At 42.5% G+C, this 23,486-nt stretch overlaps 1 protein-coding gene across 3 annotated transcripts; it reads right to left on the bottom strand.

Moving 5' to 3' along the window:
* Nucleotides 1-293: 293 nt before the first annotated feature.
* On the bottom strand, nt 294-23,263 carry fus (FUS RNA binding protein). 3 transcript variants are annotated; one of them, XM_046307364.1, is made up of 15 exons: nt 23,096-23,263; nt 17,746-17,770; nt 17,264-17,427; nt 16,864-17,029; nt 16,443-16,693; nt 16,138-16,321; nt 11,502-11,536; nt 5,312-5,347; nt 4,915-5,024; nt 4,417-4,546; nt 4,007-4,129; nt 3,006-3,183; nt 2,367-2,470; nt 1,938-2,082; nt 294-688 (listed from the first exon to the last, which is right to left on the bottom strand). In XM_046307364.1, exons 1-15 carry the CDS (start codon nt 23,106-23,108, stop codon nt 649-651), a joined length of 1,704 nt encoding a protein of 567 aa, XP_046163320.1. In that variant the 5' UTR covers nt 23,109-23,263; the 3' UTR covers nt 294-648. The 3 variants fall into 3 exon arrangements, with proteins under 3 accessions (XP_046163320.1, XP_046163322.1, XP_046163321.1); XM_046307366.1 differs by having other exon boundaries at nt 4,025-4,129; XM_046307365.1 differs by having other exon boundaries at nt 16,443-16,690.
* Between the last annotated feature and the right edge of the window lie 223 nt (nt 23,264-23,486).

Here is a 23,486-nt window from a genome sequence, read left to right as displayed (position 1 = left end):
TGGACACCCCTCTGGCTCCACCCCTGGTATGTCGGTCTCAAATTCCCTTTGAAGTGCAGTACTTTTGACCAGAGGCCTAGAGTGGTAGTGCACTATAAAGGAAGTAGGATGCAATTTGGGACACAGCTGATGTTGACATTTAAGCATCAAAGTGAGTGGTAGCTTCTTCCCCCTGTAGTGTCAACCCAAGTGAGATGGTGGTACATTCAGAATTACCACAGAAATGTTTGAGTGGTGTAAGATCGTGTATCAACTCACAACCAAAAGTTGTATTATTTGATGCCTGAACCTCCACTCAAATCCAAAACATTTGGTTTTTTAAATACTTTAATTTTAAAAACAAAACATTAAGATTCCAAAACAACTCAAAAGACAGCAACAAATGTAAAGAGCTCTTCAAGAACAAATAAAATCAAGTTTACCAAACTTTGGAGGGAGTGGGGATTATGGGGAGTGTGAGTGTTTATGGGATACTCAGGTCTGTCAAAACAGTCAAGAAACATGGTCAAAGTAACAACCTTGTAACACTGTATAAAAGAAGGGTTTGGGAGGGAGTTGGGCAGGGGGGGTCGTAGAGGAAAGTAGGAGAGGAGGTATGGAGAGGAGGAGCAGGATGGAGAACTAGTCCCAGCTTGGAGTGGCGTTGGTCTAGTAGGGCCTGTCTCTGCGGTCCTGTCTGTGTTCACCCCTACAACAGAAAAACATTTGTCACATTGTTAAAGGGGTTTAAAAAATAACCAAGGGACCCCACCACAGTTTAGGTAAAAATCAAAGATGGGGCTGGAGAAATGTAATCACTCAAATTCACAGACAACGCTATGGCTACAAGGACTGACCTATAATATCAACATTCTATTTTTAACCATGTTTTGTGGCTATACCGTGCTAGTTTACAATTACATTGTTTTTATTTCTTTATGTAACCTTTATTTAAGCAGGAGAAGTCCCATTGAGACCAAGGTCTCTTTTGCATTACAAAGCAGCAAGCAATACAAATGACACAATAAGGAGTTAATGACAATTACATCAAGGTGGGAAACAAACACAAAAACTATAAAACAAAACATACATTCTTCTTAGAAGAGGCCATTTACCAAAGAAACCAGAGCAGGGTTGTCAAACTCATTCCATGGAGGGCCTAGAGTCTGCGGGTTTTTGGTTTTTCCTTTCAATTAAGACCAAGGCAACCAGTTAAGGGGAGTTCTTTACTAATTAGTTACCTTTATTCATCAATCAAGTACAAGAGAGGAGCGAAAACCTATAGACACTCCGCCCTCCGTGGAAAGAGTTTGACACGCGTGTCCAATTGTAGGGTATTCTGAAATGTGGCGTGTGAGATGCGTAAAAACAATGCAGTAAAACAAAAAATTGTAAAACAAGCTTATATTTTGGGTTCTAATGGGGTACGACAGTTTAAATAAGGTCACGAGGAATTTATATAGTTAAGCTATATTCTTCAAGAATCAATGGTATAAATCATTCATTTTAAAAAGTAAAAAAAACAGATGCATGTGCACTTGAGTTTGAATCTGGTATTTGTTTATGTGTGTGAACCAGGGTGTTTGTATGCAAACCACTTTGTGGCTGAGCCGTTGTTGCTCCTAGACGTTTCCACTTCACAAAAACAGCACTTACAGTTGACCGGGGCAGCTCTAGCGACGCAAAAATTTGACAAACTGGCTTGATGGAAAAGTGGCATCATATGACGGTGCAACCTCGAAAGTGACTGAGCTCTTCTGTTAGGCCATTCTACTGCCAATGTTTGTCTACGGAGATTGCATGGAGGTGTGCTCGATTTTATACATCTGTCAGCAACGGGTGTGGCAGAAATAGCCAAATCCACTAATTTGAAGGCGTTTCCACATACTTTTGTATATATAGTGTACATGAATAAGTCATTGTCTATGTACAATGTTGGGACACATGCACCTTCTTACCTTCCATCCATTTTGCCCGGGCCGAATCCACCCCTCTCACCTCCGCCTCCGCGTCCACCTCGGAACCCACCTCTGTCACCCCCTCGGCCCCGGAATCCCCCACGGTCAAAACCTCCACGACCCCCTCGGTCTCCACCGAAACCTCCTGACAAACAGAAATAGAGAGAGTTAAGAGACAAAAAAAGGGGGGAAATGTCATTAAAACAAGTTAACACAGAGCTACGACGGGCATCCAGTTTAATTATGCCCTTGGCCACTAGGCTAGCTAACATGGCCTAGTATAAAAGGCAGTCTACAAATCATCCATTAGTAAATAAGCAAATAATTATCTGTACACCAGGCTTCCTTTAGCCATTAAACTGCTCCCTAAAGACTAAAACCTTTGGCTAAAGTCTGAAAGCCAGTGCAGAACGTTGGTTTTAGCCTTACCGCCTCCATCCATAGGAGACACGCCACCTCCGGTCCCCTCTGGTTTGGAGGACTTGCACTGGTTACACTCGTTCCTCCAAGAAAAGTTCAGGTTCCCACACACCCTGAAAGGAAAGAGACAGAGAATCTCAGACACACACCATCATAACTAGCAGCTCACCCCCATCCCCAAAATATACACACACCTCATCCCCGACTTTGGGTTGGAACACTTCCAGTCCACCCACCCGCACCCCTTAGCACCGACTTACAGGTCAGAACACTTCCAGTCCACCCACCCGCACCCCTTAGCACAGACTTACAGGTAGGAACACTTCTAGTCCACACACACACCTCAGCCCTGACTTACGGGTTGGAACACTTCCAGTCCACCCACCCGCACCCCTTAGCACCGACTTACAGGTAGGAACACTTCTAGTCCACACACACACCTCAGCCCTGACTTACGGGTTGGAACACTTCTAGTCCACACACACACCTCAGCCCTGACTTACGGGTTGGAACACTTCCAGTCCACCCACCCGCACCCCTTAGCACCGACTTACAGGTAGGAACACTTCTAGTCCACACACACACCTCAGCCCTGACTTACGGGTTGGAACACTTCTAGTCCACACACACACCTCAGCCCTGACTTACGGGTTGGAACACTTCCAGTCTCCAGCTCTCTGCTGTCCTCCATTGCCACGGCCACCGTTGTCGCCAGAGAGACCACCACCACCACCACCACCACCACCACCACCACCACCACCACCACCACCTCCTGCTCCTCCTCCTCCTCCTCTACCACCTCCGAACCCGCCACGACCCATCGGCCCTACAGAGAGAGGGTTAGAATATACAGGAGAGGTACAATCATACTTAGCTCTCGAGAACCCGAGGGGGGCATACCCAGCCCTCGATTTGTCAACTGAAGGTCCGGACCACAGCTTGGTCAACGAACTAGAATCCGAAGGCTCGTATTTAACATTTAGAATCCTTAATCCTCACTAGCGATATGGTTTTGGAAACCTTTGAAAATAAACTTTCATATAAGCAAGAAATAATCACAAGATACACTTACTGTGTACAGTTAAGCAAAGTTGCACCCGGCTGTTTTCACACATCACCTCAGCTACGACACATCCTCTTACCTTGCGCTCGCATTTCCATTGGACCATTCCATATTTCATAGCTGGATCACGTTTCTCAAAAGACAGCCGGGTACAACTTTCCTAAACTGAATACAGTAAGTGTATCTTTTGAATTTGAAAACTTTCATATGAGAGAGAAATATTTTAAGTTCCAAATGTTTCCAAAATTGCATTTAGACAGAATATTTGAGGAACGTCTGAGCATTTCCCTCACGAGGCTAAAGGGGACATCCAATGTTCTTGAATAATGGCTAAATCATACTGTGCTCTCATTCGTGCCCTCCTTCCCATGGGCTATACAAAATTATACAGATACTTGATACAAAATTATACAGATACTTGGCCCCTTTTCATTAGAGTTACAGTACCCTTTCAATTCAATAATTTTAGTAAATTAACTGAAATTCAAATTAAATAATTAAAAACCCTCAATTCATATCCTACGTGGACTAATATGAAGTGGAATTGACAAACCCAGTTGAGCCGACCCTATAATGACCAACTCACCACCAAACTCTGCCTCACCTCCTCGTTCTCCTCTCATGCCGCCAGCCCCACCCCGGCCTACTCCGAAGTCTGCCCTGCGGGTCGCAAAGGACACCTTGATGGGGTTCCCTTTGAAGTCCTTCCCTGCAGCGGAGAAAACAATAGAATTTACAAAACACAAATATGAAGGGCAACAAGTGAAAATCACTGACTGTACCCATTTTCTTCAATAAACAGACCTATAAGAAAAACAAAATGCTCAGAGACTACACTTAAAGGTACAGAAAATGATTAAAATGGAGAAATGCAGTGACCCACCATGCTATTTTTTTCACTTATCTATTTCATGTTGTAAGTTTCAGTAAAATATTTTCTTCCCCGCCCCCCTAAAACAATGTAAAGAGCAGTTTCTCCACAGGTAATCCCCTCACCATCAAACCAGTCGATGGCAGCTTTGGCAGAAGGGGGGTCGTCAAAGGACACGGTGGCCTCGCCCTTCAGCTTCCCTGTCTCTCTGTCTGTATACAGGTTGATCATGGGCAGACCAGTCTTCTTATTGATCTGACAGATGGAGAAAAGGGGAGGTAGGGATGGAGAGTGTGACAGAGAGAAAGTGGGAGAGGGGGAGCGAGAGTGAGATAGGGGGATTGAGGGAGAACGAGTAGAAAACGAGAGATGGATTGAAAAAAAAAACAATACATTAAGATACAGAAGGAAAATGCATTAGATGGCATTGCATAGGTAAACACAATGGCCTACCACTCAAAACATAGCATGTTAGTAATCTACAGCAAAGCCTCAGGAAAAGACGCCACCCATGCACCAAAGTCAGGGCAGTGATGAGTGTGTCAGGTATAATTCAATGGAGGGAGGTGTTAATAACGGAGTTCAATCAATCAATAAATAAAAAAAGGTAGGCAGGACGGTACCTTGATGATGCCGATCTGCTTGAAGAAGTCAGCCACAGAATCAACGGTGTAGCCATCTCCCATGCCTTGCACGAAGATGGTGTTGTTGTCAGAGTTATCCTGGTCTTCCACTGTAGGGAGGTGGTCAGGCAAGCATAGGGTTCATACACAGTGACAGTTACATTCATTCATTATGTAAGGTGGTTCTGATCTATATCCCAGAAAAGACAAATACTTAACATAACTAATATACACAATTTACAAAAGGTAGGAGCAGATCAGAAAAGCAAGATGCATACTGCTGCTGACCTAGATATTCCAGAACAGTATAGTGACACACTAATTAACTTAACATGATGGCAAGAAATATTATCAGTTCTAATTGTTGCACTATCAACTGTCAGAGGTCAGTACTTACTGGAGCTGGGCACAACAGGTCCCTGGTCTCTCGGTCCTTCAGGAAGAAAAAGGACATATTTATGTTTGTTTTGTTTGGACACTTACAAAAGTACCACACATACTACTATTCTACAGTCCCACAACTTCTGCACATTCACAACTATGCATTCTTTTGATTCTCTCATCCCTACAAAACACACCTACTGGTATACCGTTCTACATGCCTTTTGTGTAGTGTGCAGTGTATACCTGACATGGACCATTACAGTGTATGCTTGCCATAGACCAGACTCCAGATTTGAGACACTATTGAAGTGAAATAATGACCCACGACGCCCATAGTGTACGTCATACAACCTCCCTATCACTTCATCAGAAGAGTTACAACCAGAAACAATTGGACAGTTTTTTTCTCTCTCACCTTTATCAAATAAACCTTTCATTCCACTTTTAAATCACCCGTTTTTATTGATAATACATCCACTCCACATGTACCAACCAGCATTACTAGGAATGAATGCATTTAACACAAGGGGCCGGAGAGATCTTTGAACCCAGTGGACGATATGAACAAGGAACCGCCACGGATTGTTTGCCTGGGGACGTTCACATTCCTTCAGTTTGTCACCATTTGTCTCAAGTTTCCATGTTATTTCTAAGTTTGCACATAAAACCAGACCCACCCTTTGATCTGACAAGACTGAACAAAAATATAAAACACAACATGCTACAATTTCAAAGATTTTACTGAGTTACAGTTCATAAGGAAATCAGTCAGTTTAAATTAATTAATTCGGCCCTAGTCTATGGATTTCACATGACTAATGCGACTCCTGTCTCGATATTGATGTTTTTTTTATTACCCCTTTTTGTCCCCAATTTTGTGGTAACAAATGAATAGTTACAGTCCTGTCCCATCACTGCAACTCCCGTACGGACTCAGGAGGTGAAGGTCGAGAGCTGTGCGTCCTCCGAAACACAACCCAGCCGCACTGCTTCTTGACACAACGCCCGCTTCATTTCTGCCCTGGTCAACTGTAAGTGCTGTTGTTGTGATGTGGAAACCTCTAGGAGCAACATCTCAGCCGCGGAGTGGTAGGCCACACAAGCTCACAGAACGGGACCATTGAGTGCTGAAGCACATAAAAAAAAAGTATGTCCTCGGTTGCAATTGCCTCTGGAAGCAACGTCAGCACAAAAACTGTTAGTCGGAAACCCATTTCATTAAGATCCCATGGCAAAGCAGCCACACACAAGCCTAAGATCACCATGCGCAATGCCAAGCGTCGGCTGGAATGGTGTAAAACTCGCCACTATTGGACTCTGGAGCAGTGAAAGTGTTCTCTGGAGTGAGGAATCCCGCTTTAACATCTGACAGTCCGACAGACAAATCTGGGGGATGCCAGGAGAACGCTACAGGCCCCAATGCAGTGCTCCAACTGTGAAGATTGGTGAAGGAAATCTATTCTGTGCGTCCAACTTTGTGGCAACTGTTTGGGGAAGGCCCTTTCCTGTTTCAGCATGACAATGCCCCTGTGCACAGAGCGAGGTCCATACAGAAATGGTTCGTTGAGATTGGTGTGGAAGAAATTGACTGGCCTGCACAGAACCCTGCGAGCCAGGCCGAAAATCTCCCAACATCAGTGCCCTAACTCAGTACTGCTTGTGATTGAATGGAAGAAAGTTAATGCAGCAATGTTCAAACATCTAGTGGAAAGCCTTCCCAGAAGAGTGGAGGCTGTTTAACAGTAAAGGGGGGGATCAATTCCATATTAATGCCCATCGTTTTCGAATGAGATGTTCGATGAGCAGGTGTCCATACTTTGTCACGTAGTGTACATTTATATATCTATATATTTAAAAAATATATTTAAAAAAATAGTAGGGGTGTGGATCAGAAAACCAGTTAGTATCTGGTGTGACCATTTGCCTCATGCAGCACGACACATCCCCTTTGCATAGAGTTGATCAGGCTGTTGACTGTGGGCTGTGGAATGTTGTCTCACTCCTCTTCACTGGCAAAGCAAATCTTCTGTATATTGGTGGGAACACGCTGTGGTACACATAGATCCAGAGCATCCCAAACATGTTCAATGGGTGACATGTATGCAAGCCATGGAAGTACTGGGACACTTAGAGCTTTCAGGAATTGTGTACAGATCCTAGGGACATGGGGCTGTGCATTATCATGCTGAAACATGAGATGATGGCAGCGGATGAATAGCACAACAATGGGTTTCAAGATCTCGTCACAATATCTCTGGGCATTCAAATTGTCATCGATAAAATGCAATTGTGTTTTTTGTCCATAGTTTATGCCTGCCCATACCATAACCCCACCATGGGGCACTCAACATTTAAATCATCAAATGACACCATACACGCTGTCTGGAATCTGCCCGGTAGAGTTGAAACCAGGATTAATCCGTGAAGAGCACACTTCTCCAGTATGCCAGTGGCCATTGAAGGTGAGCATTTGCCTACTGAAGTCAGTGAGGATGACGAACATACAGATGAGCTTCCCTGAGAAGGTGTCTGATCTCAGACCATCTCACAGGTGAAGAAGCCAGGTGTGGAGGTGTCCTGGTCTGGCGTGGTTACACGTGGTCTGCGGTTGTGAGGCCGGGTTGGATGTACGCTCACAACAGTTCTGCTGGACATTCCTGCAAATCAGCATGCCAATTGCATGCTCCCTCAACTTGAGACAGCTATGGCATTGTGGCATTTTACTGGCCCCAGCACAAGGTGCACCTGTGTTGATGATCATGGTGTTTAATCAGCTTTTTGATAATCCATCCACCTGACCGGTGTGGCATATCTTGGCAAAGGTCAGAAACAGCGACACAAAATGAGAGAAATAAGCTCTTTGTGCTTATGGAAAATGTAGGAGATATTTTATTTAAGCTCATGAAAACACAGGACCAACACTTTACATGTTGCGTTTATATTTTTGTTCAGTATACTTTACGCAGAGGTCCAACTCTTTTACCATGCGGTTGTGTTGCTGCTATCTTTTTACCCACACCGTGGCCACTTTCAAAAGCTGTACTCTTCCTTTGTGGCCAAGATAACCCACTTTGCTCACTGTACAACAGAGACCAATATATGACTTGTCTGTTGATTTCACGGTGTGTGATATTGTTCTGTTTTCATCTCGTGTGGCGAGAACCTTGACAATAAGGCGAGTGTGGACTGTGATAAATATATCTATTTTTGGGGGGGTGGGCCAAGAATGCATCATGCTTTAGTGCCGTTTCAAATATTCTGCTTAACTACATCAACACAAACAACAGAGGACATTCAACAGGAAACAAGGCCTCACGAAGAGCGAAGAGTTTAACATTACTATTTGATAATGTATGGATCCCACCTCTGACATATCACAAGCATCATGACAATACTATGACTGCATGGCAGTCATTATTTCCTTCCAGTCGTGCGGCAACACTTAATTTACCAGTTTGAGAAAATGGACTTTCCCCTGGAGTACTGTTTGCCACAAACAGGTCTCTGGTACAAGAACAATTTGTACGCTGAACAAATACTTAATTTCTTTAGTGGACCACAGTTACAAGATGAGAGGGGTCATTAGTGCACCCTTGCAACACCACAAGAATCCTTTAGTGTTTTTTCCACTACCTTTCACTACCTACCTGGGAGCAACCCGTTTTTTCCTCATACATATTTCCCATTCTGTTCCCTTCCCTCTGATCAATGCCGTTACGGAACCAGAGTAAGGGTTAAGTATTTTCTTTTGATACAGGAGATGCATTAAATCTGTCTATGCTTGACCTTTGAGTTCCATAGTCCAAGGAGGAATGACTAACATGCAAACCACACTGGCATATATTTTGTGCGTGAGCAGTGCAAAATAAATGTACACATACATGTTATTCAATCAATTCGCATGTGAACGAGTGTCTGCATAGCCAAGCGCTAAAATAGAACTTTATTCAAGACGCTTCACGTGGTGCAAATTTCTCCCTTATTGGATATTACGAAGATACAAACCCACGTGGATGCTTGGAAGACAAACGAGGACAGATTATAGATAAGCTAAGTAGGTTTCCATTGTTGTCTGTGGATTAACTGTCAGAGTAGAGAAACAGACTTTTGTATGGCTCTGGGTCAAAACTCGACAAAAGTACCAGCTAAAGAGAGGACCATATGCATGTCAAATAAAATAACCCAATGTCCATGAATGCATGTTTCGACTTGCCCCAAAACTAATATAGATGGTTCACAGTTGGTTTTGATATTTTAACCTGCATGTTATGATCGTGTCTGATGTGGATGGATATATTCAACATGTGAGCACGATGGCACCAGTGTAGTCAGCATGTAAGTCCAAGATGGTAACTAAAAAAAAACACCAGCACCATCATCAATACCACCATTGAAGACGTTACCATCATCAGTACTTCCACTCATGGTTTTTTAAGTGGACTGTCTAGGCAGTACACTTCGACAGTATTTAGAAATCAGAAGGTGCAGAGAGCCAAATTCCTCACACCAACAAAACAACAGTGAGCATAGCATTACAGAAGGGAGAAACATAACCAAACACCCTACGTCAGTTGCTTTCCTTAGAGTTCACCCTGCAATTTGATGTCATCACACATACTGTAGAATATTGTGAGGATACTTAAAAAATAAATAATTTAGCAACACTTTTGACACCGTAGCGGAGGCTTTTACAGCCCTGACCATTTATCTGAACACAACACTTTTGTCAATATCTTCTCAAGCAAGAAGAAATACCTTATTTTACCTTTTTTTTGGGGGGGGGTGCAACAGCCATTGTTCAGATTCAATCAGGTAGGCAAATTAAAACTGACACTTAGAAAGACCTTCCGCCTCAACTCAAATAATCTTAGAACCCAGTGACTTAAATTCAGAAGATTAAAGCAAGGTAACTTCAAATCAACAGGGATGGAAGTTACTGTACAGCTCCCTCTGCTGCTAAGGATTTTGGAGTGCAGTGTAAACTACCCTACGCAGTACCAAACACGACAGTGACATTTCAGATATGGAACATACACACTGATTTTTCATACCTGTTGAGGTGACAACATGCAGTACATCCATCATGTGCTACATAGCATATTGAGGTGTTATAGATGTTTTACATAAGACAAAAACAAGACAACTAAGATATAATACAAATAGCAGATTTTTATCCAAGGTGACTTACTCTGGAGCTACATTAAAGCATGGCGTCAGTGTCATTTTGCCCAAGTACGTAAGGTTCTACATATACGCACTCACAGAGAGCAATACAGTCAATGAAAATCAGCTCACTTGGATGCAAAATCGAAATTTGAAAGGAATCATCAAGTGTGCGTAAGTTCAAGCACCCACAGTCATGACAAATATAACAATCAGCCCTAAATAACAAAAGATTAGCTGAGTCATCGCTGAAAAGGGGTACGCCGAGGTTGCATATAGGAAAGGATATATATATTTTTTAGGAATCATTTCTAACTAATTCCTTTGTAGCCCATTTAATAACTTTAATTTACGACAACTGAAAAAGCATCAAGTAAATGAAGAAAGACAACCACAGAGTTTCTAAACCCAGAGGCGCAAGGTCGCAAGAATTCCGGGGTACGCTTGCAAATCAGACCAACCTGGGGTGTGGCTGCTTCCATTTATTACACCGAGATCGATTATCCCGCTATCTTGCTTGCCGCCCCAATGTAGCTCCAGCCTTACAGTCACGCATGCTTAGGTCTATTGGATGGGTGCGAGTCCAGCGGGAATCAAACCACCCAATCCGAGTGTCAACTGAGCAAAACAGGACCAATAGATCTGTTGAAAGCAACCCATCTAATGAATAATAAAGACCTTAAATCCTAAGTACGCTTTGGTTTTCTATCCTGACCCTTTTTCACCTCAATATGCTATGCTTTCTTTCCATTCTACCCAGAACTCCTGAATATTAGATTTGTTTCTAAGATAAAATCAAGACCAATCTTTCCTTGTTAGCTAGCTTTGTGTAATACTTCCCATATTGGTTGTTTTTCCGACATCAATTTCCTCTTCCCACGTTCAAAAACCATCACATAATAAATAGTTCTAATGTCCAGGGCCAGTTTCCTTTTTGGGCCCAATAATCTAAATCTTGTATATCTTGTTTTTCCCCTCCCTTTTAAGCTTGACTCTTTAAACCCACCAAATCTCTTATTTAAAAGAGTTTTGTCACTTACCACCAAACTTATTGAATCCTCCACGATCGCCCATTCTGATGAGGAGAGAAAGGCGAGACGCATTGAAGGCTGGTGTGGACGGAGCCAAATCTCTCTAAGGGGGCAGGGTTTCCACCCCCTTTTTTTACCCCATCCCCTTAACTCTCTTTTCACTTCTCTCTTACTTTGTTCACACCCTATCTCTTCTTTGGAACCACCCTAGGATTTGTCCCTGCTCCTCTACAACTGAGGAGTCGGAGGTCAGTTTTGAAGACCTTTGCATCTTGTTTGCAAGTGGGTTTTAATCCGAAGATCAAAATTGTCCACAGTCACTTCTCCTTGCTTTGTACAAGAGATCATTTAACACTCCTTTTGCATTGATCTCTGAAACCAACTCAGACCAAATGTTCTTGCTTCCTGGAACTGCTGTGTCGTGTTGTACACTGTTTTATAACACTGCAAGAACAGCTGTGGAATCCAAGTAAACATAAATTAAGCACCTACAAAAAGGAGTTTCATGAAACCTTCCTTGATATTTTCTATATAGGTGACCGTCTTGAGACTTTGACATTGTCTTAAGAGCACACTTCCTAGGTAGGTCTTTGACATCCGTTCTAACTGATCAGTCAGTGCGTCAGGCTACTTGCAACTCTTATTCTTTAACCCCTGCCTATAGTCCTCTCAGTGAATTTCTCCTGCCTGTCCTTCCTTCTTTCTACCATTCCCCCTTTCCTCAAGAGAAAAAAATAAAATGAAAAACAGAAGCCCACCATGGAGAGGTGAGAGCCTAGGAGGAGATTCAGAGATTTATTAAAGCATCATATCACACAGTAAAGGGTGGGTGGGAAAGTGGCGTTATAAAAAGGTGAAGAGGAGGGTGGAGTGAGAGGATGGCAAGGTCATGTGGTGTGTTTGTGTGTGGACAGTGTCAGTGTGCACAAAGGTTTGCCAGTGAGACCCTTCAGATAGTTCACTAAGATAAATAAATCGTCACATGGCTGCCAATGTAAGCAAAGGTAACGCTTGATGAAATGTGATTAATGACTACATCTCTTGCTTATTGCTACCATTTCAGCAACATAGCATGTTTAAAGTTAAGATGGATGACGTTTAGCAGTGTTCCGCTTTTAAAGAACCACACAACTGTTACAAGGAGTCAGTTGCACAGCTAGGTAGTTAATGCTAGTAGGATTCGTCTTACTTCATCACAGTGGCTTTGGTGATGCTGTATTTGCACACAAGCAACCACAAACACAAATGTGCACTTTACACAGCATTTCCCTGTAGCCATGGATTGCGTTTGCTTGGTTTGAGCATGGGCAGTTTTGTCAGTGTCAACGTGCACCACGCTAGTATGACACTCAGTTCAGGTTCCATAGATAACAGGCAGCGAGGAGAACATGGGGACTGAAGTAAAGTATTTAATAACCAAATAATTGGGAGAACCTAAGACCGATGTCTTTATCACATTCAAAAACTCCTTCCTTTGTAAACAACCCCTATAACCAGCCTGAACACTGTTACTTTGTCATGTCTCTTGGGTCGCTTGCACATACAACTCCAAACTATTCAACCCCTACTGAGTTTGAGTTTTCCCATTATCATAGTTGCACTAGCACAACAGTGCATCCATTTTTCATTGATCAAATTGACAAGCGCTTCCTACAGTTCACGTGGACAATTACATCTTTCCTTGTCCCCCTTGGATTTCCAGGTAACCGACAATGTCACCAAGACAATCATTTCACCACTGAGTTGTTTCTGTACAAATCAGACCGGTGATAGTATTTTGGGGGGGGATATCCGTATAGTTGAAATACAGGTTTTAAAGAAAAACTTCAAATGGAGACTTGCTTGTGCGACTCGAGCACGCTGTGTGAGTGAAACAACAGCCTACCTGTTGGTTGATCATTGCAGCCTACTCCTCCTCCTCATTTGGCAAACTTAATTCTAATTTTAATTCCATTCTGCATTGATTAGAAATCTCTTGACATCACTTGCTACACATGGAGCCTCTGACTGTAGGAGCGCTTTGATTGGCCGACAGTTAACAAGCTACACGTGTGAAACATGTTTAGGCTAACAGTCTTTTTTGTTCTCTCTCTTTTTTTTTTTTTTTTTTTTAATGGGGCGCACTTGTAAAAACTGTTAAAACTTGTTTTTTTTATATAAATGTGGAATGTAAGGATCTATCCTTATAGGCTATGTAGTAATATCACAGAAATAATAATAATACACACACTCTAGGGCTGAACCCAATTAGTCGTTAGGCTGTTGGTCGACAGAGATCGTTTTAGTCGAGCAGTAACACACACGCGAGCCCATTTCAGTGAACTAATCCATTGGAGGACTAGACTAAAAGCCACCTTATTATTGTTCCGAAAATGCGGTCGGAGGCTCCATATGGAGAGTGTGACGCAATTGCGGAGCCTCCAGAGGAATGCAGAAGCCAAATCGGGCTCCTCACCGCATCGCCATGCGCCTGCCAAATTTTGTAACAATGCGGAGGGCTCTGTAGAACTCCGCATTGACGTGAATGGTTGACGGTAGGTGGAGGCGGTACATCCTGTATAAAACACAAACTCACTTTCTTGACAACAGCTCTGCACTGCTCCACGAAACACAAGAAGTATGAATGCCCTGACTCCTGCTGAGGCAGTATCACCGTAAATGCTGCATGGCCAATGCAGACATCAGATTGACCATGTGCACAGATGTACTTCTCTCTCCAGAATGTGCTCTCTTCCTGCCAGTTTGTTAACATTCATTGTTTCATAACTTCATTGTGTGAATTGTTTGCATTTGATTGTTAGTGTATATCAATTCCCCATTACATATATCAGTAGTACATTTAATGTTAATTCCTATCATTTCTGTTAATGCATTCAATATTAGGCTATTATTCCAGAACGGACACATTGTTTGCAGTGTGCACAACCTATGCTACACTTGTGAGAAACAAGTTTTGGTTCATTTCATTCCATTCACAAGTCAATTTAGTCATTGGCTTTGTTTGGAGACTCCTGTCAATGATGAGTTAAGACGTGCATGCATAGAAGCAGTCCTGTCCTATAGGCTACCTGGCCTGCGAGTAAATGTAGGCATATAAATGTGCCCATTTGGGGATGTGATAGTATTTCTGATTGGCTTAACACACCACCACTAATGACCTGTGGAGCTTCTCAAAGTAATGTTTTCTTCACCTCAAACAGCAACAAAGTCTGTTTTTACATCCATTGAAAATGACAGTATTTGAAAAATCTTTCCAGCTCTCTCCCTTTTGATAACCACTGGGAAAAAGTCATGCTCTGAACCAGTGGAAATGTCATAAACCTCTACCTGATTACTTCTTATCAGTGCTTGACATGGACTGAAATAGTTTCCGGTATTCATTTTGGGTGCTGGTACTGTTTATATTTAGGTGCAGGAGCTCCACAATAGTTTTAAGCTAATATTTTATAAGAGGAACAGGAGCTCATACAGTAGAAAATTTGAGGTGCCCACACTCAGCTCCGGTAGAGTTCCTGCCCAAGTCAACCACTGCTTCTTATCCCTTGCGCAAATAGCCGACAGCTGTCTCTGTCCCGAGCTCACTGGTGAGGGAAACTGAGCCCCCAGAATATTTTATACAAGGTTGCAAATTGGCAAGGGCAGGCTTCAAGCCTGACCCAAGTTAATAGTTGATACAATGTTTCAAGTTCATTGCAGACAGGCCATGTGTAGCCAATGTGATTTATAGGATTGTTTTTTTTATACATTTTTTTTTAAATCAGTATATTTTCTACCTGCAGGCTGCAATGTTTTTATTTGTTGGCTTTATGTAGGCTATTTTTACATAGTTGACAATAGAAGAAGTTACTTTTTAGGTTTGTATCATTTAATTTAGATTTGTAGAGAATTTTGATTAACCATATGACAATGATTTTGAGACACAAAGACGTTATTATAAATTAAATTAAACCGTTTCATGAAAATGTGCATATGAAAGCCCTAACTGGCACGCATATCGGTAGAAATGGTCAGAAATGGTCATCCCCCATGAGAAAGATTGCAGACTCCTCATGTAGCCTATTACAGGCAACTTCAGGAGCGTAATGGCAGAATCTGAAAGCCAGCAGGAGAAGGTTGGTTCAGGTTAAGTTTCTCTCTTCTGGTTATCTAGATCTTTTGCGCCCTCGAGGCATTTGTCTTATTTCATCAAACCATAAGCTCAATGCGTTTAGTTGATTTCATTAAATCATATAAAAGGTGTGACTATTTATGGCAAAAAACTGGTTGGTCGAAAGGACAGATGACTTTCGATCGACCAAGATTTGTTTTTAGTTGGGGACAGCCCTAATACTCTCCCAAGTAATGGAATACTAATGTCTGTTCAGATATTCAAATAACCATGCCCTTCCCTATCTTGTAATAGCCCAAACACAGACACTTTGGATTGAGTATCAACTACACTACACATGTGTTTACCTGACTGATGTGTAGATGTATCCAAACGTCAATACAAGAGTTGAGTGTGTGTGTGTGTGTCCTTTTGTTATGTGGTGAGTCCAGATAAATGTTATGGGGGACTGATGCAAGAAGTCTAAGTGAATACTGAGGTGGGTGTGTGAGTGTGTGTGTGAGAGTGTCTGGAGGAGCGGAGCTATTGAGTCCTTACCCCATGCCGCCAGTGCCTCTTTGTCCGCCACCTCGGTCAAATCCTCGGTCACCATCCCCGCGACCCCTAAAGCCGCCTCCCCTTTCTCCACGGCCTCGCCCTCCACTATCTCCGTAGCCTCCGTCCGAGCCACCATACCCTCCTCCACCCCCTCCTCCCATTGGTGGAGAGTTGCCTCTGTATCCTGTGGAGTAGTAGATGGAGGAAATTGAGGTTGAGATTCCAGGTGGGTGCTCAAAAATAGAAGGGCGGGTGAATTTGAATGAACGTCAACTGGACGTCTAATATCAGAGGGGGATCCTTACCTCCACCCCCCCTGACTGTACTTGGTCTGCTGGCCGTAGCTCTGGGGTGGGGGTGAGCTGTAGCTGGGGGCCTGGCTGTAGGGAGCCCCCCCCCGGGCTGCTGCTGACCCCCACTGCCCCCATAAGCCCCACTCTGTCCAACGCCACTACCCCCATAGCCACTTCCACTCTGGCTCCCATAGCTGCCCCCGCCCCCACTCTGCGACTGCTGCTGCCCGAAGCTAGAGGGCTGGGAGTTGTTGCCATAGCTACTGTGGAAAAGGGAGAAAAAGGGAACAATGTTCTTTTAAGCCCAGCTGCTTTCCCATTTAGGAACACTAAGGATATTCATATGCATCAAAATGTCAATGTTTATCAACACATTTTGTATGCTCATCCCACAATGCAGGACTCACAAACACAGCCTTCCATAGTCTCTCACCTGGTAGAAGACTGTGCAGCAGCAGACTGTCCTTGTCCATATCCAGAGTAAGGCGACTGCTGGTTGTAGCCACTCTGTGGTGGCTGACTACTACTACTGTTGTTGTTGTAGCCCCCAGAGCTGTAGGGCTGACCGCCCTGGGATGGAGGCTGAGAACCATATCCTCCTGAAGGAAGGTCACAGCAAGGGAGAGAGAGGGGACGTGAGGTGGATGTGCATCTGCAGACTTAAGCTACCAAGCACCAATTTTGGAAGCAAAAAAAAAAAAAAGTCAATAAATAGCTCCATCGCCAGGTAATACAACAGGAGACAATGCTCAGAGACCAGACTACATGAGGAACACAACGCCTATAGCGGCTGGTTTTAATGAAGATTTATTGTGGTGCAGTTGGTGACGTACCTGACTGCGACTGGCCGTAGTTAGACCCGTAGCCTCCCTGGCCGCAGGAGGCGGAGTTGCCCTCAGAGCTCTGGTTGTAGCCGCCACTGCTGCCGTAGCCCTGCTGGGTGGACGACTGACTGTAGCCAATCAGGCTGGCCTGGCCACCACCATAGGACCCATATCTGAAAGTAGCAATCACAGATATTAAATGGAGTGGCGACATGCACATAAAATCTCATCTCAATAGAAGAAATGGGTCACTTCAAAATTGGTGTGACATGTAGTTTCAGTGAGAAACAACCTATATAGGACTTCACGTACATTCAGAAAACACCTTTCCATTGATGTAGTGTTCGTAAATTGATTAAGCTTGCAGAAAGGAATGTAGGCTGGGCTTAGCTAGAGTCATGCATTTAACTTTAGTTGGCTCTGGGTTTAGCAATCCAGGATAAATGTAACTACCACTAATGAGAGGATACCAAACACATATTTTGACTCACCCCTGGGCTGCAGTCGGAGGGTAATCTGAGGAACAAGAAAAGGGATGTGATCAGTAGAGGTAGCCTAATAGTAGGGTGTCCACCCGCTCTGCCTAGTGGGTGAAAACACGCTTTGGTGATGAAATTTCCCTCAAATGTTATAAAAAAAACACATTTTTCCAAGACATATGATTCTTCATGTTCTGAACCGTTCAGTGGGGTCTCTCTAACAGATCATTAACATTATATGAAAACATTTAGATTTCGTAACCTAATGTATAATTGACAGAGCAGGGCTGCTTCTCTCGCAGTAACTTGAGGATTTTACATGTTGTGGTGGTCGTCTGCAAAGTTGCTTCTGCTGGTCATAAAAAGCTAAATAAGCAACGACACGAACTGAATTAAATATAAAAGGCTTTGAAAATAAAAGGCTTGCCGTACACGCAGCGATCAATTGACATTTCAGAGATATGCATGTTTTTGTAAGAAATCTTAAAAACCGCATTACAAAAATATGAAAATACTACGTTATGTCTCAAAATAGATATCCATCTAACCTCTATATTGTTTTATGTCCTCTGGATTCGGATATGTGAATTCTCATGTAAAAGCGTTTCTCCCAAGAGTGATGCAGTGTAATCACTGTACAGCTTTTGGGTGTGTGGAAAGTGTCTGCAGGAGGGTAAAAACCGAGATGTCCATGTTGTGGAGGAGATAATCTAATGTGTTGTAGAAGTGAAGAGAATGTGAAGTGTTGCAATTGTAGTGGGAAGCATGAAGCGACACCTTTGGATTGCCCGACGAGGGTAAAGGAGGATGAGGTGGATAGAGTCCAGGCTAATCACAGCATCTCATATGCAGCCAGGGTTTTTTCTGGATCAAAATGGGGCTTAGCTGGTGGGTGTGACAGGGGCATGGCCGTGGGTGTGGCCACACCCACTGAGTGACTTAAACATATCAAAATCATTGGGTGCCCCATGCCATGACAAAAATCATTCTGAATTCATTGTGAATTTTTGATTCTCCCTAAAAGTCTAGCTTTTATTTTGATGATTGTGAGTTCTCAAAAAAAAGTTTTAAAAAAATCGATTTTTCAAAGGTCATCCCAACTCGGAATCTCAGGCCTCTTTCTAGAGCTCCAACTTTGACCTGAAGATCACTGATGTCATAATTTTACCTTTTATTTTTCAGAGTTCCCAGTGGTTTTGAACGCAGCATTTCTTCCAAGCTATTACGACACATCTGGCAGTTCCTTCTCTGTATGTTCCTATGAGCTAGCCGGCAAAATAAATAGCGGGGATACGCCTTACCGGTAAAACGTGAGCCTATAACAATTAATACAACATGCCACAAAAAACTATAGGCTATTAGAACATTATTTAACATGAATGCATGTCAGCCGCATGAAATGTTTACGGAATTGGGAGGTATACTCTCCCCAAATTGCGCTGAGGTTCAATGAGAACACTTACATTTGGTCAAGGCAGAGATGAGTGGCAGATGAGTGAGCAGCAGAGATACGCGCGCTGAGAGGAGTGGCTGAGACACACTGGCCGAGAAACGCATAGATGAGTGGCTGAGTGAGACCGAAGCGTGTGCAGACAACAGTGGATGGATCAATTCAGGCTACAAGTGTAGGCCTAATGACAATCGCAGAATGTCATTACAATACACGTAGGGATCTCTTTCCATTTATGAAATTGCAGGTAAATTGAATGAAATTTGAAAAAGGTAGGGCTGCACACTAGGAGCTTCAGATGCAATAATTGAATAACCAACGTTGACAGACAAGCTATCTTCATCAGGGTATAATGACAAACACTACAGGTCACTAGTTTATATAGTATCAAAGGATACACACAAGTGTCTGCAATCATGTAAATGTTTGTAGGTCTATGTAGCCAAATCTTTATCCATGATTGTATGCTATCCATTTGTTTTTATATGTTCCATTCCTGTCTGGCCATGATTACAGACACTTGTGTGTCCTTTGACACTATGTAAACTAGTGACCCATTGTGTTTGTCATTATACCCTGATGAAGACAGCTCGTCTGTCGAAACGCTGGTTATTAGGTTATTACATTATTGCATCTGAGCTTCTAGAGTGGGCTCTCATTTTCAAGTGTTCTCTACTCCGCTAGCCAGCACCTCGCCTAAACATGTGTGCGTTTCTTTTTCCTCTAGACTCAATTTAATTAAATTGCAAAAATTATTTTGTCTAAGTAACTTATTTTTGTCTACAATAATCATTAAAAATAGGCTACACCAGAAAGCATGATTTGGCCACCGAAGATCAATACAAATGTTGTCTGATCCATGTAATTGGCCTACGAAAAGGGAAGACGCATACAATATGACGTCCATCTACCCTGGAAGAGGAAATGATTGTCCAAAAACAAACAAACGCGGCAATGATCCAATAATAAAGACAGTGAATATGCACATTCACCGGGGATATGACCGATGTTCTCCGCTGGTGCCAATAACATTTAACATTTACATTTAAGTCATTTAGCAGACGCTCTTATCCAGAGCGACTTACAAATTGGTGCATTCACCTTATGACATCCAGTGGAACAGTCACTTTACAATAGTGCATCTAAATCTTAAAGGGGGGTGAGAAGGATTACTTATCCTATCCTAGGTATTCCTTAAAGAGGTGGGGTTTCAGGTGTCTCCAGAAGGTGGTGATTGACTCCGCTGTCCTGGCGTCGTGAGGGAGTTTGTTCCACCATTGGGGGGCCAGAGCAGCGAACAGTTTTGACTGGGCTGAGCGGGAACTGTACTTCCTCAGTGGTAGGGAGGCGAGCAGGCCAGAGGTGGATGAACGCAGTGCCCTTGTTTGGGTGTAGGGCCTGATCAGAGCCTGGAGGTACTGAGGTGCCGTTCCCCTCACAGCTCCGTAGGCAAGCACCATGGTCTAAGATACTAGGCTACTGGTCGCTCAATTAAGTTACATTTTATTTTAAACATGTGGATTGTTTTAAATCGCATAGCCTACAGTTGGAAGGTTCCACAATTTGGGCAGCGTGCCAGGCAAATACCAAATAGGCCTAGATGATAGTTGAGTTGCGACTGTCAATGAAAAGCAGAGATCCAGGCATATCACAATATTTAAATAAACAATTGCGGAAAAACAGTTTGGAAAGCAAATGGCTATTGCCGTAAAGAGAGTACAATGAAAATAATCCAATCTAATTTTGTTAACAAAATACTCAATTTAATTGAGCGACCAGTAGCCTAGTATCTTATTGGCACCAGCGGAGAACATCGGTCATATCCCCGGTGAGTGTGCATATTCACTGTCTTTATCATTGGGTCATTGCCGCTTTTGTTTGTTTTTGGACAATCATTTCCTCTTCCAGGGTAGATGGACCTCATATTGTATGCGCCTCCCTTTTCGTATGCCAATTACATGGATCAGACAACATTTTTATCGATCTGTTTGTCAGTCAGCAGAGTAGTCTACTCTATAATTTTTATAGGATTAAAAAAGATTATACTAATGTCCACATTCATATAAAGTGCAGTAGAATTGCATGAAATGTGTTTATAAAATGCCAACAAGAAATGTATCTGATAGGCCTATAGCCTAAGCCTGCACTGCATTTTACAGTCTTTTTTGCAATCAGTGATTGAGTTATATTTTTTCAGCTTAAATTATGATTATCCAATCTAATCATCACATTAGTAATAGTAGGCTGTTTTACATAAGTCTGCAAACGCGAGGATGCATGGAATGCTTTATTATAAGGGTGCATGTTTATGGTGAAAAATAGCTTTGCGCCACATATGTTAAAAGTGATATGACAAGTATTTACTAAGGCTAGGCAACTAGGCATACAGACATTATATACAGTGCATTCGGAAAGTATTCTGACCTTCCCTTTTCCACATTTTGTTACGTTACAGGCTTATTCTAAAATAGATTTATTTTTTATTAAGAATCCTCATTAATCTAAACACAATACCCAATAATGATAGTGAAAATTGGTTTTAGAAATGTTGGCAAATGTATTAAAAATAACAGAAATATCTTATTTACATAAGTACTCAGCCGCTTTGCTATGAAACACAAAATTGAGCTCAGGTGCATCCTGTTTAGATTGATAATCCTTGAGATGTTTCTACAACTTAATTGGAGTCCACCTGTGATAAATTAATTGATTGGACATGATTTTGGAAAGGCACACACCTGTCTATATAAAGTCCCACAGTTGACAGTGCATGTCAGAGCAAAAACCAAGCCACGAAGTCAAAGGAATTGTCCGTAGAGCCCAAGAAAGGTTTTTGTCGAGTGAAATCTGGGGAAGGGTACCCAAACATTTCTGTAGCATTGAAGGTCCAAGAACACAGTGGCTTCCATCATTATTTAAATGGAAGAAGTTTGGAGCAACCAAGACCGTTCCTAGAGTTTGGCACCTGGCAAAACTGAGCAATCTGGGGAGATGGGCCTTAAAGGGAGGTAAGCGACTCTCCCCATCCAATCTGACCGAGCTCGAGAGGATCTGCAGAGAAGAGTGGAGAAACTCCCCAAATAGGTGTGCCAAGCTTGCTGCGTCATACCCAAGAAGACTCGAGGCTGTTGTAATCGCTGCCAAATATGCTTCAACACAGTACTGAGTAAAGGGTCTGAATACTTACGTAAATGTTTAGTGATTCTTTAAAAAAATATACATTTCTAAAAAAAAGTGCAGTGATTATTTTTAAAAATATACATTTCTAAAAAAAGTGCTTTCATTTATGGGGTATTGTGTGTAGATTGGAGGGGGAAACGATTTAATTAATTTTTGAATAAGGTTGTAGCGTAACAAAATGTGGAAAATGTCAAGGGGTCTGAATAATTTCCGAATGCACTGTATGAAATGAATATGGCTTCTACTTGCAATTCGATGATTACACCACTGAAAGAAAGAAATGCGTGCGCGCACTTGTGTCCCGTGCCGATACATTACATTTACTTTCACCCCTGCCTAAAAGTAATCTTATTCCACGTACTATTTCGAATATGTTAACTAAACGACCACGCTAATAAAATGACCTCCAAAAAACTAGGTCAGTTGCTAGCACAAACCGGTCTCCTTGCTTGGTTCAGTTGGTTGTTGTAACGTTAGCAGCTAGCTAAACAAAATGGTGGTTGTCGAATCTAACTAGCTAATGTTAGCCGTCTTTGCTTTGGCTGGCTAACTTTTGTTTGACTAGTTCACTTGCCAACAGTTACAAACCTGGTAAATGTTTCATTTATCTAGCTAAAATACAACATATGTATACTATATAACGTTAGTTAGCTTGCAAGCTATCTCCTTTTCAGACGTTAGCCAATGTTTTATTTTTAATGGCCGCTTCAGTCTTGTCTAATGTATTCTTACCATTCGACGCCATCTCCTCGTTTAAAACCCTCAAACTTGTCAGATGTTGATTATTTCGCTAACGTTGGGCTATTCTTCAAGACCGCAGGTCACACTAGCTGCTAAAGGCAGATAATTGTTCTCTCAGCCTCCAGTCATATGCCGCGTTCAAGGGCTATTCGAAATGTCAGCCTTGCTAACTGGTTGTAGTTGGACACGTGCAGCGTTCCACCAGTTAAGTCGGAACAGTCCGAGTATTGCTGCATTCATATAGGACATGAATGCAGCAATATGCATGTCAGATGACGACACCAGACGTAATGCAAGCGTCATCAAGGGCCAAATTTATCCATAGCCCAAGGTTTGTCTGATTTAATTCTCATCTATCAATGAAGCAAGAAAGTAAGATGTC

This window comes from Oncorhynchus gorbuscha, linkage group LG16 (assembly GCF_021184085.1).
Source record: "Oncorhynchus gorbuscha isolate QuinsamMale2020 ecotype Even-year linkage group LG16, OgorEven_v1.0, whole genome shotgun sequence".
In the NCBI taxonomy this organism is placed as follows: domain Eukaryota; kingdom Metazoa; phylum Chordata; class Actinopteri; order Salmoniformes; family Salmonidae; genus Oncorhynchus; species Oncorhynchus gorbuscha.
This window is presented reverse-complemented; position numbering and strand designations above follow the sequence as displayed.

Coding starts and splice junctions, on each gene's coding strand:
- fus (XM_046307364.1), bottom strand. Junction 5,025..5,311: donor ACCTGTTGTGCCCAGCTCCA/GTAAGTACTGAC, acceptor ACCTCCCTACAG/TGGAAGACCAGGATAACTCT. Junction 4,547..4,914: donor AGCAGATCGGCATCATCAAG/GTACCGTCCTGC, acceptor TCCATCTGTCAG/ATCAATAAGAAGACTGGTCT.